General features: G+C 44.7%; 1 protein-coding gene across 4 annotated transcripts in view; it reads right to left on the reverse strand.

The window, feature by feature from the left end:
* ITPR2 (inositol 1,4,5-trisphosphate receptor type 2) overlaps positions 1-19,068 on the reverse strand; it is a 341,154-nt gene that overhangs the window by 68,762 nt on the left and 253,324 nt on the right. For all 4 annotated transcript variants that reach the window (XM_034782924.1, XM_034782916.1, XM_034782942.1 and 1 more), the window contains exons 44-45: positions 15,833-15,928; positions 12,993-13,109 (exon numbers count right to left, since the gene is read on the reverse strand). In XM_034782924.1, coding sequence (XP_034638815.1) covers positions 12,993-13,109; positions 15,833-15,928 — 213 coding nt within the window. The remainder of the gene's footprint in view (positions 1-12,992; positions 13,110-15,832; positions 15,929-19,068) is intronic.

The raw sequence follows: 19,068 nt of genomic DNA on the forward strand, positions 1-19,068 counted from the left end.
GCAGATAGGACCGTGGATGCACAGAGTGAGCAACAAGTCTCTCTGGCATCTTACACAGCTACTTTTCATAGCAGAACCACACATGAATACTAGCAGTATTCCCTCTAGTACGCCTTATGGGCCTCTATTCTACAGTAAACTGTATCTCCCAGATACAGAGATCTTAAGAACCACAAATCATATGGACACCGGATAACTGAAGTTAGAGATAGGAAACCCCCTGCCCGGTTAATCATGTCTACTTCCATGTTAATGCAATATAGTCCCCAAACAGAGGATGTATGTGAGATCAACTGATACATTTGACCTTATTAAATTTTGAGGGAAATGAAAGTAAGCACCACGCATTGGACCCAAGCCTATTAATGGGATCCTCTAAGCCAGGGGTTCTCAAACTGGGGGCCGGGACCCCTCAGGGGTCACGAGGTTATTACATGGGGGGTCATGAGCTGTCAGCCTCCACCCCAAACCCACTTTGCCTCCAGCATTTATAATGGTGTTAAATATATAAAAATGGATTTTTAATTTATAAAGGGGGTCGCACTCAGAGGCTAGCTGTGTGAAAGGGGTCACCAGTACAAACATTTGAGAACCACTGGTCTAAGCATGGCCACTTCCAACCCCAAGGAGCTTCTCTAAAGTCAGTGGGACTACTCAGGGGCACTAGGACCCATATTATTCAATTCCATTTTGGAATTGGATCTTAAATGATGGGGTAATAGCTGGAAGCCAATGTAAACAAAATAGGAAAAGAAAGGTGCAGAACAAGTTGCCAAGGATTCTACCTGCCAATGAACGGCAGCCTCAGACATTTGTTTAAGCTTTCAGGGGCTCATTAGTTTCAAGGCCCTGTGGCAGCCTCCATACTGGATCTATACACTGGAGTTGGTTGAAGGTAGAGATATAGACTCTCCTAATGAGCTGCAGGGAGGGTGATGTGCCTCCTTGGTTTCTGTTTCAGTCTTGGCAATCTGAGTGTAAAAGCCTTGCAACAGCTTCTGATTCTGCTGACATTTAATTAGCCAGTGTCATTTTGATGCCATAGACTGTCTCATCAGGATGAGAACTACAAAACAACATGCGGAAAATAGAAGTTCCACAAGAAGTTTCAGGTCTGGCAGCCCAGGATACGAGTCTCCTGACAGTCACGGTTCCTGGGACAGGTCCCCATTAGCTCCTTGCCTTGGCAATGTGATCAGCTAATGCTTTTCTGCTAGGAAGGAAAACTGCAAGCCTCAGCAAATGCCCACTAAAAGTATAGTGCTGAAGCCTTAAATTCCACTTGCCTTGCAGGGAGAGAGTGACTTTTTCAAAGGAATTCTGAGTTACTCTATGGAACTCATCCCACAGGACTGGTGGAATTCTAAGATTCTATTATTCTTCACTATTTGTCTCAACAAAGATCAGGGCCCTGCTCTCCTAGGCGCTGCACAAACGCGCAATGAAAGACAATCCTTGCTCCAAAGAGCTTACAACCTAAATAGACAAGACAGATAAAAGGGTGGGAGGGGAAACAGGTGAAGTGACTTGGCCAAGATGACAAGAAAGTCAGGGCCGGAGCCAGGACCTAAACCCAGATCTTCTCATTCCCAGTCCAGTGCCATCTCCACTGGATCATGCTCTGAACGAAAAACTTAGCAATGCTCCTGTAAGTATGTACAATGCTTTTCTTTACGTACAAACAGCTGTTTGGGAGGAGTCATTCCTATTAAACGTCTTGCGAACCCTCACGCTGTGCTGCAAAATGTGGAAACAGTCGGCTGTACAAAAATTGGCGTTACCTATAGATTAAAAGGATCAGATCCTCACCTATTGTAAATCAGGGTAGCTTCATTTACACCAGCTGCAAACCAGTTACTTTGTACTTGTGCCTTATTTTTGGAGTTCCTGCTCCCATATATCACAGATACATTTTAGAGTAAATTAGGCACAGGTTTATTTAAAAAAAATCAAATGATTATAACAATTTTAAATAGTTCATGGGTCACATTTAACAGCAGGTAGCTGTCAGCAGAAACACAGCCCCAACAACACTAAGTCTGCTAATGGGGAGTGGGGGTATTAAGGCACAAAATGGTTATCTCCCCTCCAGTGGTGGTGGTGGTGTGTCCACCAACAGCCAGCATATCTACAAAAGTTGGTAGTGCTGACCAGGAAGATGAACTGATACAGTATGTATGTCCCATGTAACATGACAAAGCCCTGGCTGGAATGATTTAGTTGAGCTTGGTCCTGCTTTAAGCAGGGGGTTGGACTAGATGACCTCCTGAGGTCTCTTCCAACCCTAATCGTCTATGACTCTATGAGCACTTTCCACTGCCATACTCCATGGTTACGTCTACACAGCCTGCACAATCGAGCCTTCCAAGACTTGGGCTTGCGCTACCACACTGAAAAGAGCTGTGTAGACAGCGCTCTGAAGCTGCATCTCAGGCTGAGGCTCTGAAGCCCATCCCCCCTACTCTAGGTGTCAGAACCCAAGCTCCAGCCCGAGCTGCAACATCAACACTGTTTTTTAGCGCGGTAGTGCGAGGTCTGCGAGCTTAAGTCCGTTGACCTGGGCTGGGAGGCTCACTGCCATGGGCTGCGTAGATGTACCATAAACCAAGGGGTTCTTGCTGGAACTTAAGGCTGTTCCTCACAGCTGGAAGCCACTGGAACACAGTGAACCTCAGTAGTGCCTTACTTATGTCACAGATGGTACTGAGGGAATGCTGACACACTAGTGAGGAGAGGGGAAAAGACATTCCATGGAGTCACATTCCTCTCTCACGTGGCTCCCATCCACTCCTTTTCCTTGGAATCACCTGGTGTTCATGTGTCACACAGTTAATGGAGACCCTTAGTGTGGGAACTGCAGTCCTTCTCCCGCCCTATTTCCTTGTTTTGGTCTTGTTGTGGGTTCTTTTAAATGCTTCATTAAGTAATCCACTTCTGTCTTCTTCAGCAGCATTTCTTTTCAGCCCAGTCAGTCAATTTCACCACAAATGTATTCCTGATTCTGGTCACACTTCCTTCCTGAGGAAACACTGCTCTGTTGTCTACTGCTGGCTGCACAGCCAACTCAGAAACCCTGGATTCCTGTACCAAAGGCCAAGATGCACTGAGTGATCTTACCTCGTGTCTGGTCGTACACAACCACAATAATGCTCCTTAGCTTCCACAGCCATTGAATCATGGAAAGCCTGTTTAGCTCCATCACTTCAATCTCCTACCTGTGACTCTCCTTTGCCCTGACACAAAATTATATTTGTCTGTATTCAATATGTTTTTACTTATTTATTTATATGTATAACACACACAAGAAAGGGCCTATGCAAAGCTATACGTACCTCTACCAAAATTCAAGTGTTACCAACCCAAAGAAAGCCAACAGCTGCTCTACACCCTCAAACCAAAAATAACTCCCCCCTAGTAAGAATCAATACCACCTCCCCCCACGCACAAACAGCCAGTCATATGACTGAAGTTCTCCCAGCTTTAACAATCTATATTAGCAGCAGCACAGGAAAGTATATTTTTAAAAATAGGCTTAACAGTCTCCTTTAAGGAATGATAAGATACCAGCAATGATGCCTTTCTGATGTATTGAATGCCAATTCCTCCTCATTAGTATAGTACCTGGTACTGAGTTAGCATGAGAGGCGGACCAGCTAATGCTAAGGATTAGGAATCAGGCAACCTGGCTTCTTTTCCCATCAAGGCCAATGACTTGTTGCCATCACCGCTTTTGCATCCTACTTCACAGGGTTGTAAGCAGTTAATGTTTTAAAGTGATTTGAAGCCCTCAAAAAGAATATGCTATAAAAGGCAAACGTGATTCCTAAATATTTCCAGAATTATTATTATTTGTACTGTGGTAGCTAGGAGCCCCAGTCGTGGACCAGAACTCTGTTGTGCCAGACACTGTACAAACACAGAACAAAGGATGATCTCTGCCCCTGCTATGCTCAGATCTACTGGAGGAAATATAACAGTTTAATATGTTAAAGTAGATAGTCATAGAACCTTATATGGCCGTGTGCTGCTTATATTTTTAACTATGTGGGTAACCAGAATTTCAACTACTACTTGAAACTTTTCCTTAATAAAGGTCTCATTATCAAACCAGTCCTATTTGAACTGACAAAATTATTAATTATTTTTATTGAATAGGCTGTAGGGCACTATTATTCCCAAAATATAAATGCAGGCCATCAATTGTCTATTTAACAAATATTCTTTATGCATATAACCTATTAATCTACCCTTACACATAGTAAACATGGAAATAAGGAGATTAGATATTTCATGCTACGTTTGACCAAGGAATCTTTATTCTACAGCTAATATATTTTAGCAATTCAAATGTACAAGGCCGAATTACTTGTTTCCCTCACTCCATTGATAATTAGCACCAGACGGGAATGTGTATGAGTTACCCATTAACTCAAATTGCTACTGTATGTTTAGTTTTCCCCTTTGTTTATTTTAAGAAAATATCAATGAAAGGGAACTTCCAACTGTGCCAGGCTATCAGGAGACTGTTTGGTTCAAGCTGATGTTTGTTTATGCTCCATACCTGCATTGATATCAAGCAGTGTTAATTTCTTCTAACCACACGAGGTGGGAGAAAACCATCCTTTCATCAGGTCTCGGTGCCATCAGGAGATTGTCGCATTTACATAAGTAGTTCTGGCACTCCCTTGGTATTTAACTAAACTTTTAATTTAACCTTATAAAAAATCTTCTGTTTTCTAGGAAGTCATAATCTGCTCAAAAAAGACATTGTGGTGTTTCATAGTTATTCTCTCTCTGGCCCCAGTTCAGCAAAGCACTCAATCATGGGCTCAATATTAAGCATTTGCTTAAATACTTTGCTGGATCGGGAGCCTCAGTAGCACTGACCTCCCACTTGGTAAGGCAACTCCCTCTTTTCATGTGCTGTAATATATATACTGCTTACTGTATTTTTCACTCCGTGCATCTGATGAAGTGGGTTTTAGCCCATGAAAGCTTACGTCCAAATAAATGTGTTAGTCTTTAGGGTGCCACAAGGACTCCTCATTGTTTTTATTATCCTAGATGACTGCAACAGCAAAGTTTGCTCAGTTTATTAACTTTTGAAAGCCTTTAATAGCCAGCTGTGCAGTCTCGAACCAGTACTGGAAAATCAGGATGGTTTCTTTGTGCTATGCACGGAGACATTTTTGTTGCACCATTTAACCAATTAACTATCTGGTTTGACATTCCAGACGTAGAAGGGCCAGTGTACAGATCAAACTTTTATGTGCTACTTGTTTCAGAAGCCTTTGTAAAGTCTACATTTACATCACATCACAGACACATCACGCTATCTGAGTTCTCCTTACTGAGAGGCTTTCTAATATCACAAAAGAGAAGTCAGCTTGATTTAGCATAATCTATATTTTAAATTATTACTATAAACACCAGGCAGATTCCCTTTGATTGAGGTGTGACAAGAGGAGGTACTGGAACAAACACTGATCATCAAGAACTCACCAGAACTGGATGGTATTCATCCAAGAGTGTTGGAGGAACTTGAAAAAGAAGTAAGTGAGAAAAACTCAAAGTTTGGCTCTGAGCAAGGAGCTTGAACACGACACAGACAAATGGAATGTTTGGCCACAGTAGATTCTTGTGAAACATCTGGTAATAATGGGGGGTTTCCAGCACACGATATCGAGTACCCATTTGCGTCATTACTCTGTACTGCTGTGAGCAACAGAAAGGCTGCATTTGGAACCCCCACTCCAGTATGGGAGTGCAGATTATGCTGGTCCCCTGGGGGTGGCTCAGTTTTGTTTTCTCTGGTTTGAGTTCCCCACTCTGCTTACAATGCAAGGGACAGGAAGAGTGGGAAGCAGTAGGGCCAGGAAAGGGATGAAGTCAGTGGAAGGGAACCAGGATGAACAATAGTCCCACATGGTCTGCAGAGAAGGACGGGAATGATAGACAAGAGATGTGAGGGCAGGGTGGGGAAAAGAAGAAATGTTGACCAACATGATGATGCACAGTTAACAGTAAGGGGTCTTCTGTGTCTTGCACTGCACTGTGGGACCATAACTCAGTCCTCAACCTTTCTTGTGATGTATTTATATCTTTCTGTGCATAGCAGGTCAGACATTTACAAGAAAGTCTTTTGCTTCTGGTAAAACCAACCACAGGAAGGGCAGGGAAGGATGTCGTGGTGGCAAAATGCAGAACCCACTCCAGCCTTTAAAAGAGCAACGACAAAAACGGAAAGTCTGAGTGCTCCAAAATAAACTGTCTGTGTATGAGTCTGTGATGGTAAAAAGAGGAACTCTAATCTAGACTCTGCTGCTAGAATGGTACAGATGCTGTAACCAGAGTAGGTGGCCACACGGAAGAAGCTGAAAAGCTGTACCAATTGTGAAAACGATAAAAAACTAACAATGAAACTGCAAGGAGCAGAGCAAAGAAATATGATGTAAATTAGGTCAGCTACACGGAGCGGAGGGTACAGTCACCAGTAAGCTGTTTATATATAAGATAGCATTAGAAGGTGTTTAGAGAACAGAGTCAGGATAGGAACTAGGCAACAATGATCTTACTCATGAGGGACAAAAGTTCATATCCTGCCCAGCCCAGAGTGATTGAAAGGACACATGTAGAAAGAGTTTGGTAGTCAACGATTTATTTTCATGTGCCAAAAATTATAGCTTTTCATTAACATGGGTGGGGGGGAAGGGCCTAAATAGCATGGTTTAGTCGTCTAATGCTCTGTTATGTGGCTGTATGGTGTTCTGCACGGCTGTACACATAATCATATATAGATGTGTTTATTGGGATATCCAACTGCAGGAAGGGAAATCAGTCAGTTTTGTAAAATCTGTACATCAAGCATAGGTTTTCCTGCCAAACCAATATCCCTGCCTCCTTCTGCAGGGCACGAAGGGGCTCAGTAAATTGTTGCCAAGATCCAGGATGTGACCAAAATGCCTCACCAAAGATCAGACATATGGAATTGGTGTTGCTTTCTTAGTGGTGATTGCATAGCCCCTGGCAGGGCAGTATCCCAGCAATCTTTTCTTATATAGCTTTAGCCCTATATTCTATTCTCAAGGCCTCATTCCCCATTGTCCTGAACTTTGTGTAGTCATTGATACCAGGAACGGTAAGCACAAAGTGGGTGTAAAATGTTCCCACTGGTGCAAATGATTATACAAGATGCAAGGTCCACAAAATTCCCATTAAAAAGCAAGAGAGGGCCCTGTGGCACCTTTAAGACTAACAGAAGTATTGGGAGCATAAGCTTTCGTGGGTAAGAAGTGAGGTTATGACGAAAGCTTATGCTCCCAATACTTCTGTTAGTCTTAAAGGTGCCACAGGACCCTCTGTTGCTTTTTACAGATTCAGACTAACACGGCTACCCCTCTGAAAATTCCCATTGTCTTTGATAGGGGCACTGCAGGTAGTGTAAGAGTAGAACATGGCTCTCCATAACATAATAGGAATGAGAGCCCTTCATTGAACATGTTGAAGACACAAAAATGTACTGTGGCAGAGCTCTGACCTTGTCCCCGCGGGTCCTGCGCTTATAGGCGGTATATGCTAGCCTCAGTGGCTCTCTGTGACCCTCCACGTAGCCCTTCTCTCTCTAGGGCCAGGGTTACAGTCTGAGCCCTTTTCATCATAAGCCAGCAAGGAGGTTGGTGAGAGAACTCCCACAGTCTCTGTTGTCCCTAGGGCTTGTTTTAGAACAGTTTAGCCTCCTGTCCTGACAGGGGCCTGACTTCCCCTCCCAGGAGGTGTTCCTGTAGTGGTGGGTTGGGGGGAACCCAGGCCCGCCCTCTACTTCGGGTTCCAGCCCAGGGACCCTAATGGTAGCAGCTGTTGGCAGCCACCCTTTCACTGTCAGAGTTGCTACATTTCCCTGGGTCACTTCCCCACAGCTCTCCTGCTTCTCCCTTACCTTAGGGCTCCCTTATCAATAATTTGAGGGTGTCTTCATTAACCAGCCCTTCAGCCGCACTTCCTCTCCTCTGGCTTCTTGGCTCTCCCCTGCCTGACTGGAGTGAGCCCTTTTTATAGTATCAGCGGGGCCTTAATTAGAGTCAGGTGGTCACATTAGCTTAATGCCCTCACCTGACTCTTTACAGGCTAATTGGAGTCAGGTGTTCTCATTAGCCTGGAGCAGCCCCTGCTCTGGTCAGTCAGGGAACAGAAAACTGTTAATCCAGTGGCCAGTATATCTGCCTTCTGCTATTCTGCTATACCCAACTGGCCTGGGTCTATCACATATCCCTCCCCCTGCTCAACACCAAGGGGTTGGGCAGCTTGGGACACCAGACAGTGTACACGCGATAAGCCATCGGCGTTGCCATGGTGACTTCCTGCTCTGTGCTCTATGCCGAACTGGAAAGGTTGGAGGGATAAGAACCACCTGGTTACCCTTGTGTTCTTTTCCTTGTTCCGTTGCATCCATTGAAGAAGGGCATGGTCAGTCACAAGGATAAATCTGCGCCCCAGCAGGTAATAACGCAATGTTTCCATGGCCCATTTTACGGCGAGGCACTCTCTCTCTACTACTGCATATTTTTGTTCCCTCGGAAGGAGTTTCCTACTGAGGTAGAGAATTGGGTGTTCCTCCTCCCCAACCATCTGCGACAGGACGGCCCCTAACCCTACCTCGAATGCATCTGTCTGTAGGATGAAGTCCTTGGTGAAATCTGGCGCTATCAATACGGGGTTACTGCAGAGGGCAGTCCGTAGGTCCTCGAATGTCCTCTCTGCTGCATCGGACCATCTGATTGGATCAGGACCACGGGCCTTCACTAAGTCTGTTAGGGGACTTGCCCTTGTAGCAAAATGGGGGATGCAACGCCGGTAATACCCCACCATCCCTAGGAATGCTCGGACCTGCTTCTTACGACTCGGCCGAGGCCAATTTTGGATGGCCTCTAACTTATTCAGTTGGGGTTTTACCAGACCTTTTCCTACCACGTAGCCAAGATATTTGGCCTCCATGAATCCTACAGCGCACTTAACAGGGTTTGCCGTAAGGCCAGCTTGCCAGAAGGTATCAAGGACAGCCCCCACTTTTTCCAAGTGGGTCTCCCAGTCTGGGGTATGAATCACCACGTCATCCAAGTAGGCCACAGCATAACTGGTATGGGGGCGTAATAACTTGTCCATGAGGCGCTGAAAGGTAGCTGAGCCTCATGTAGCCCAAAGGGAAGGACTGTAAATTGGAAGAGACCCTCTGCTGTAGAAAACGCTGTCTTTTCCTTGGCATCTTCGGCTAGGGGAATCTGCCAGTACCCCTTTGTCAAGTCCCTGGGTCACTTCCCCACAGCTCTCCTGCTTCTCCCTTCTTCACCCTTACCTTAGGGCTCCCTTATCAATAACTTGAGGGTGTCTTCATTAACCAGCCCCAGACGGTCCACTAGTTCATCTATGCGGGGTATAGGGTAGGCATCAAATTGGGATATCTCGTTTAGTCGACGGAAGTCGTTGCAGAACCTTATGGTGCCATCAGGTTTGGGGGCACCAACACTATTGGGCTGGACCACTGACTGTGGGATTCTTCAATGATCCCCATCTCCAGCATTTTCCTGACTTCCGCTTTTATTTCCTCCCTTTTGGCTGCTGGCACCCAGTAGGGCCTCATAGTTACTCAGGCCCCAGGGTTTGTGATGATGTGGTGATGTGTCCCGGTTGTGCGACCCGGCTTTATCAAGAATACATCTTGATATTGGGCAATCATCTCAGTTACCTCTTTCTTCTGGGCTGTCATTAAATCGGGAGACACCCTCACTTGTTCAGGGTTTTTGTTCCCTGAGTGCAGCTCTTCTTGAACCACTGTGCACGCCTCTCGCGTATGCCATGGTTTCAGAAGGTTGACGTGGTATATCTGCTCTACTTTTCGATGTCCTGGTTGTCGCACCTTGTAATTTACTTTCCCTATAGGTTCAACTATTTCATAGGGCCCTTGCCACTGAGCCAACAGCTTACTTTCGGCCGTGGGTACCAGTACCATTACTCGGTCACCGGGTTGAAACTGACAAAGCTTGGCTTGATGGTTGTAGTACGTTCTCTGGGCCTCTTGGGCCTTCTCCAGGTGCTCCCTCACTATGGGAGTGACCTGGACTATCCGGTCCATCATTCGTAGTACATGTTTTATTACATTCTTCCCCTCACTGGGTTCCTCCTCCCAAATTTCCTTGGCTATGTCCAGGATGCCTCAGAGGTTGCGTCCATACAACAGCTCAAAGGGGGAGAATCCGGTGGAAGCTTGGGGGACCTCACGGATGGCAAACATGAGGTATGGTAGTAGGTTGTCCCAATCTTTCCACCCTTGCTTACCACCTTTCTTATCATGGCCTTGAGGGTTTGGTTAAATCTTTCCACCAGACCATCGGTTTGTGGATGGTAAACCGAGGTCCGCAGGATCTGGACATGGAGCAGGGAACACAAGTCCTTCATCAACTTGGACATGAATGGTGTTCCCTGGTCTGTAAGGATTTCTTTTGGTAGCCCTACCCGGGCAAAGATTGCCACTAATTCTTTGGCAATGCTCTTGGAAGCTGTGCTTCGTAAGGGGACAGCTTCTGGGTACCTGGTTACATAGTCTAGGATGACAAGCACATACTGGTGGCCTCGGGTTGTTTTCTCTAGTGGCCCCACAAGATCCATTGCGATCCGCTCGAACAGAACTTCGATGATCGGTGGGGGTACCAGAGGAGCCTGGAACCTCTGGGCCCGTACCGCTGCCGTCACCCCGGATCGTGCTAGGATCTCTGCCCTCAGCCGGGAATAGTCAGCGGCATCCTCAGTGGGCAGATCAAAGTAGGCCTTCTGGGCCTCTCCATACAAAAAAGGGGCGAGAATGCTGGCCCACTGCTCCGGGGCCATGCCTCACGCTGAGCAGTACTTTCAAATGAGAGGAGATATGTCTCTATATCATCGTCTGCTGTCATCTTTGGCAGACAACTGGTGGCCCTCAGGGTTCGCGTCCCATTGGACCCCCGGGCCTGGGTGGTAAGGATCTTCAGCTGGTCCACAACCTCGCGCAAGAGGGCTCGATCTTGGGTCGCCTGACTCATTAAGAATTGGTTGGTTTCCTGCTGTAACCTCATGGACTCCTGTTGCACCATCGCCTGAGCCCGGGTTGCCTCCTGCTGGGCCACTGTGGCTTGCACCAGCGCTCTCACCACCTCCTCCATGGTGGTACAAACAAAAAACCCAAACCCAAAAACCCAGTGCATTTTTTTTTTTTTTAAGTAAAAACCTCTTTGTTCCGCCATGCTGTGAACAATCACGATCCCACTCCTGGCACTAGTTGTGGCAGAGCTCTGACCTTGTCCCCGCGGGTCCTGCGCTTATAGGCGGTATATGCTAGCCTCAGTGGCTCTCTGTGACCCTCCACGTAGCCCTTCTCTCTCTAGGGCCAGGGTTACAGTCTACTGAGCCCTTTTCATTATAAGCCAGCAAGGAGGTTGGTGAGAGAACTCCCACAGTCTCTGTTGTCCCTAGGGCTTGTTTTAGAACAGTTTAGCCTCCTGTCCTGACAGGAACCTGACTTCCCCTCCCAGGAGGTGTTCCTGTAGTGGTGGGTTGGGGGGAAACCAGGCCCGCCCTCTACTCCGGGTTCCGGCCCAGGGACCCTAATGGTAGCAGCTGTTGGCAGCCACCCTTTCACTGTCAGAGTTGCTACATTTCCCTGGGTCACTTCCCCACAGCTCTCCTGCTTCTCCCTTCTTCACCCTTACCTTAGGGCTCCCTTATCAATAACTTGAGGGTGTCTTCATTAACCAGCCCTTCAGCCGCACTTCCTCTCCTCTGGCTCCCTGGCTCTCCCCTGCCTGACTGGAGTGAGCCCTTTTTATAGTATCATCGGGGCCTTAATTAGAGTCAGGTGGTCACATTAGCTTAATGCCCTCACCTGACTCTTTGGGGGTTAATTGGAGTCAGGTGTTCTCATTAGCCTGGAGCAGCCCCTGCTCTGGTCTGTCAGGGAACAGAAAACTGTTAATCCAGTAGCCAGTATATCTGCCTTCTGCTATTCTGCTGTACCCAACTGGCCTGGGTCTATCACAGTACATAATTTACATTTCTCACCTTATTAGTGCAATTATAACCTGTCCTCTTTTCTTCTTCTATTCAATATTACTCACATTTTAAGGAATATGCTTAACTTTGTATTCTCTGACAATTTATTTAGAATACTCCCATATTGCTACATTTTTAAACTGTACCTGCTTTAATAAAAAATAATTAAAAACAAAAGATAAGGTCCCTAACATGGAACAGCAAGTACTATCTGCCTGTACCATCTTTATTATAGGGCTTGATTACTAAAGTTGCAGTCTTTTCTTTTTCCACAGGGGGAAAAAAAAAATCTCACTCTCTCTCATTTGTGGCATACCAATAAAAATCTGTATTTCACCTTTACACAGTGCACAAAAGACGTGTGATAAGAGAGCCCAGTGGAACAACAGCATATCCTAAAAGGAACAAAATTCCCATATGGCCATACTATTAATGTTGCCTGAATAAATTAATAGCTGTAAAATAAAAGTAATATTTTATTAACATTCATTTCATATAAGAACAGAAGACATGAATTAAAATCTAATTGATGATAATCTGATTCAATTTGTGGTTTAATTAAGATAAATTATTTTTACATGAGTCAAAGACTCCCAGAGTAGGAAATGACAAAAGAAGATAAACTGAGTGTACATTACCTGCTCCATTCTATGTTATTTACATCTCAACAGTGCTCATTCTATGTTATTTACATCTCAGCACAGCCCACGCACACAGAAAAACCACACACACTTTGATCCTGGCCCCAAAGACACTCTAGAGAAAATGATATCCTATATAAGCTCGATCCTGCAGACGTTACATAGGCAAAACTTCAATGGTTAATGCACACAGAAGCGGGGTAGAATTTAATGACATCTTGCAGCCTTTAAGGCTTCTCTTTTATAGACTCAGACACACAATAACAAAAGACATACCTGATGTGCCAGTATGTATATATTGTGGCCAACATCTTTTGGTGAAATATTATCTCCATTCTCCTCCTCCTCATCACATTCTAGAGCCTGATTATATGCATTCTTCATTACGTCCACCTTTAAAACAAATAAAATTGAAGGGCTGTCAAATATTTTAATTCTATGAAAAATGTGAATTGCATTCAGATTTGCTCACTGTGCTCGGCTCAAATTTGGACAGGGCCTGTGAAGTCCTACGAGAAGGAGATGTACACTAAGGGTACGTCTTCACTTACCGGAGGGTCCGGCGGCAGGCAATTGATGTTCTGGGATTGATTTATCGCGTCTGGTTAAGACGCGATAAATCGATCCCAGATCGATCCCGGAAGTGATCGCCGTCGAAGCCGGTACTCCAGCTCGGCGAGAGGAGTATGCGGCATCGACGGGGGAGCCTCTGTGCCGCGTCTGGACCCGCAGTAAGTTCGGACTAAGGTACTTCGAATTCAGCTACATTATTAACGTAGCTGAATTTGCGTACCTTAGTCCGAAGTGGGGACTTAGTGGGGACCAGGCCTAAGAAGCACATTCAGAATGAAAAGACACCTGAGGTGTTCGGTTTATTCTTATCTCAACTATTTGCACTCTGCTTTGCTGGTTTTCCTCTTTGCCATTTTAAGACAAATTGCCAAGTTTGCAGTAAAAAACGAGTCTGGTGTTTACCTGTGTATTTCAGGTGAAATTCAGCCAGATGTGGAGGGTTTTGGATACCAGTGTAGAAGGATGGTTCACGGCTAGAGCACGAGCCTGGGTCCAGGAGACCTAGGTTCAGTTGCCTGCTCTGCCACAGCTTCCTGTGTAACCTTGGACAAGGCCCAAATCCTCAGAGGTGTTTAGGCGCCTATCTCACACGGATTCCAATAGGAGCTAGGTGCCTAAACACCTTTGAGGATTTGGGCTTTATATTTTCTATGCTTTGGTTCTCCATCTACAAAATGAGCATAACAAAACTTCCCTACCTTGCAGAGGTGTTGCTGGGATAAATACATTGAAGGTTGTGAGGTGCCCATCTACTACAGTAATGGGGGCCCAATAGGTACTTTAGATAGACAGATAGTGAAGAGGAGGTTGTGCAGGTTACTCCCCCCCACCTGTATGCACCATATGGGATTTCTGCATTAATGACAAACAAGCTGATATGGAGGGGGCACAGGGAACAGGGCAGAGTAGGGTGACTGGATCCATGCTTACACAGAGGGGTAGTGATTAGCATTCCCATAGGCTGGAATAGCAGCCCTGGAGGGGTTGTGTTACAGTCTCATGGCCTAGCTGTTTGTTGGGAGGGAAGTTTGAACCCTCCACCCCTGTTTTCTTAAGCTTTGTACAGGGAGGGCTGCATTTTAAACCTTCTGAATATCTTATGTGCTGACAGGGTGAAATCCTGGCCCACTGAAGTCAATGGAAAAACTCTCACTGACTTCAGTAGTGCCAAGAATTCATGCATTGATTTTTTTCCCCCTAATAGTCAGCAGTAAAACAGGTATAAAAATGGGTTTCTGGGAGAAAGTGCAAGAAAAATTAAGTTATCTACAATTAAGATTAAAATCTAACAATGAACTTTGTGGAAGAGCTTGTGAAATTCACCATTTCCATTTTTAAAACCCAAACTAATCATATCATGTGCTTCAAAGGATAAACTAAGGCCTTGCAAGGGTCAGGAAGGAATTTCTCTCTTCATGTACAACACTGCACAATTACATGGTTTATTTGGTCTTATCCTCAAAGCCTCAAGGCCAGAGGCATGATACCAGACTAGATGGACCACTGATCTAATCTGTTTTAGGAAAAAACCCACTAATTTCTACTACATTTTGTGAAGCTCAAAATGACAACATTTTTCACTAACAAAACTTCTGTGAGAAATAACACAAATCCTGGGCCTTGAGAAAGAGTGCTTTTTGAAACATGTGTTTAAAGAAAGATTGTGGACACTGCAGGCAGTGCCTTGTTGTTGGGACTTATAATGCAGGACACTTGCAACCTATTCCTGGCTGGAAGCATGCAGCAACATACTGTATTTCATTTGCTCACCAGCAAGCTGTGTATAAAAGAGCAGTCAAAGAAGAAGGGAAGGTTGGAATCCGGGACAGGATGTTGGGTGGGTCAGGGATATTAAGGTCTTCCAGAGAGTTTAAAGAAAATATAATTTCTTTGTACCTCACATAGGCCCTGATCCTGCAATGAGATCTGAGGGAGAGGAAATGGGGGCGGGGTGGAGCCTGACTCACTCAAAGTGTTCTGCACAGGCAGAAGGGTAAATCCACACAGATCATATTGTGGGATGGGATCATGGTTTTTCCAGTCACCAAATTGTTCATATTGGATGGACCTGGCCACTCTCCCAGCTTTTCCACCATGACAGAAATTCATGGGGGACAATTACAAATATTATCCCTATTCAAAGATAAAGTAAAAAATGTGGTTTTGACTTTTTTGTTTTGCCTGTGAGGTGCATTTTTTTCTTCTTAGTGTGGTATCACAAATGGTACAAGCTTAATTTCACAGCTACTGACAAAATGTACTTGAAGAGAGTTTACTGGAATATGATAATTTAGTTAGGAAACAATTACAGAAAAGTGCTTGGAATGGATAAAAATAATGAAGTCATAAAGAATGAAATCATGCATGCTTGATCCTTCAAAAATACCTTTGGAGAATTAGTACTATCTTGATACGCTATATCCCTATATGCAGCTATTGCTATTCAGTTTAGACACAGATCCATTACAAAATATTTTGAGGATAGGATTTATTGAGGGTGAGATATAGCCAAAAGTTTTATGAATATTCAGAAGTTTTCTTACCAGTTCCCTTGGTCTCATATTAAAAAGGATTCTTTCTGCATTCTCACTGTCATGCCTGCTTTCCATAATGGCCAGCAAAAGCTTAGAGGCATTGTTCTAAAGATACAAAACCAAGTTAGTGCAAATGTAAAATCTATTTCATGGATTAATGATCCTTACATTCGTTTTAATTGAGATTACTAGGACCACTTTTTTTTAGTGGATACGATTTTAAACTGCTTGCATCTTTTATGTTATTGACATAGTAAATAGCTTTGCAGCACATTGACATTGAAGTCAGAGGGCAGCTAACTACAGTACGTATAATATATTGGAAGGGGTATTTTAAATATTGAAAAATATCTGACTTTTAAATACAAAGCTTTATTCTGCATTGTGCACAATACATGAGATCCCATTTCCTGTTCTTATTGCCCAGCTCACAGGTTTTGTCATTTTGTTAAACAATTGAGAGCAGAGGTAATTACAAAGTGTACCAAACAAAAGGTTTTGCCTATGACGCATGTTTCCTTCCCTTTTTGTTTTTTAAAGCATAATTAATTACCCGAAAGGCTATAAAATCAACAGATTTCATGCATTTCATAATCTTAATCTGAATACCAAGTACTGAGCATATTCCTGGACTCCTGGAGGGAGTGTTAACTATCTGCTTTTCACCCAGTTCTCTCCCAGGGATAAAATAGCATGTCCTTAAACAGTAGTATCTCCATAGCGTCTGAGAGTCTGGGACCCGATCTTGCTCCAATTAAAATCAATTTCAGCCCACGGGGAGGAAGGTTGGTTTCATGGTTCAAACACTATACTGCGACTCAGCAGACCTTGGTTCAATTCCCAGCTCTGCCATAAACTTCCTGTGTGATCTTAGGCAAGTCACAAACTCTCTGCACCTCAGATCCCCATCTATAAAATGGGGATGATAATACGTCTACACCTTGCAAGAGTGTTGTGAGGCTAAATGTGTTTGTGAAGTGCTGAGATACTACGCTAACCCCAGGAGGTCCCCTGTATGAAAATGTGAAGGCAGAATGGGGTCCCTTACTAGAAGCAAGGCTGAAAATGTGCCTATTATTAAGGTTGCCCAATACTTCCCATTAAAAGATCCTGTTCTCAGTTGCTTATGAACTTGCCTAATTGTTTGGGCTGAAATTTGACATGCTGGGTGCCTGCCCCAGGCTAAATTATTTTGGAAAATTTCAGCCAAAAAAGTGCAGCCTTTTTCAAGAATGAGGCAAAAGGGGAAAATACATTGTTTTGCCCATGTTAAAAAGTTCTGGTGACTTTTACTTTGAGCAGTTCTATAACCCTCATGCTTTGGAGTAGGGACTTGAAATTTGGCCCGGGGTGGCCTTTGTGGCAGAATCAGAGCTTTTGTTTTCCACATGTAAATCCACCTACATTTCACCAAGTTATATGCCTCTGAAAAAAATCATAGTTTGCAGATGCTTGGTAGAGACTTGCTAGACCTTTACAACTGAAATCTTCAAAAGATTCTGTCTATGTTGAAGCATGTTCCAGCTCAGGGCTGTGCAGGACTTTCTCTACAGTTGTCTTTCTGAGCTGCTGAAGGCTGTGCTGAAGTCAGTCACTGGAACTCCTGTTCTCTCAAGCCCCCCACCACAGACCCCGGAAAAAAAACTGGATCTGGGTGGGATGGAGTGAGCAGATTTAGACAAGGAACCCTGGGGGGGAACTGGGACGGGAGGAGGGGGACAGAGTAGGACTGGCTGGGTATGGAGCCACAGACTGGAGGGGGTCACATTGGATGAGATGCTGGGGAAGACACTGCGTCTGGCTAAGCAAGGGTGCTGAAATTGGGAACCACTGGGGTGGAAGGAAGGAGGTGGGGAGGAAGGGAGACAGATCTGATGAGGAGCCAGGGCACAGGGGGAGAACTGGCACTAGTTGTGCAAAGGCAGTGGGACAAAGCCAGAGATAAGGAACCAAAGAATTTGTGAGGGCAGGTTGAGATTGGATGAGGCGCCTGGGGAGGGAGAGAGGGACTGAGAACCCATGGGGACAGGGAAGTGAGAGTATGGGAGAGACAGAAAGGACAGAGTCGGGGGGGAGGGGAGAGAGAGAGAGAAACAGAGATTGACTGGGCACAAGATATGGTGGGAAGAAGATAGGTGCTGGGACGGGATGTCTAGAGAGTAAGACTAGAACTGGCTGGGCAAGGAGACTGGGACTGAGATGTGAGCCAGAGGAGTGGAAACTGGAACTGGGTATATGAGAAGAATGGGCCTGGGACAAGAAGACAGAGACAGGTTGGAGGGGACGGGGCAGGAGGAATCAAGCATGAGGAGATAATCTTTATTTACATAATGACATACTATTTTTTCCACAAGACTTCTGCCTCATTCAGTGCACAGGATGGACCTGCACTGGGGATGTATCAGGGTGGTGTAGGGAAGGAGACTTGTCTGTAGGACCCCTGCTGCATTTGTTCCAGAAGTTGGAACTTGTGCAGTGAATGAGGCAGGAGACTGCAGGAAGAGAAAGGATGGTCGCATGGTTAAGGCAGTTGAATACTGCACTGGTGAACTGGATTCTATCCCTTCCTCTACCACAGAGCTCCTGCGGGATACTGGGTAAGTCACTTATACCAAACTTTTCACAGTTGGTCACTGTGTGCCCATTTTCTGGATGGCCAACTTGAGGCCCTGAGGACTGATTTACAGAACAAATAAAGTGCTTTACAATGCTATGAACACTGAAAAATCAGGTCTCAGGTGTCTTAAATTGGGCACCCCAAATTAGTGTGGCATTGAATAATGAGGAGAAATTAGAAGACTGAATATCTGCTCATTAAATAAGCATTATCCATTTTGTGCAATGAAGGGTACTATGAGAAAAATAGTAGGTGATCATATAAATAAAGACTGTATCATAATGCAGATGTCTAAGGGGGCCCAATTAAGGTTGCACAGGCAACCTTGTTCCTGGCATTTTGTAATGTTTGACGAAAAATTTTCAACAGCTTTGTTCATATGTAGTAATACCTGACATGTCACATTACTTGAGAAGCACACCACCAGATTTTATATCCGCAACACAGAATCTTCATACCAGATATACAGTATCTATTTGATCAGATTTTTGGAGGAAGTTGAAGGTAAGTTCCTGGATATGATGGTGGGTAGAAAGGAACTTCTCTGTGTCTGAGGACTGGTCTACAGTACACAGTTATTTCAGAATTAGCCAAGTTAATTCGAAATAAAACTGATTCCGTCCACACG

Source organism: Trachemys scripta, chromosome 1 (genome assembly GCF_013100865.1).
Source record: "Trachemys scripta elegans isolate TJP31775 chromosome 1, CAS_Tse_1.0, whole genome shotgun sequence".
Lineage (NCBI taxonomy): Eukaryota > Metazoa > Chordata > Testudines > Emydidae > Trachemys > Trachemys scripta.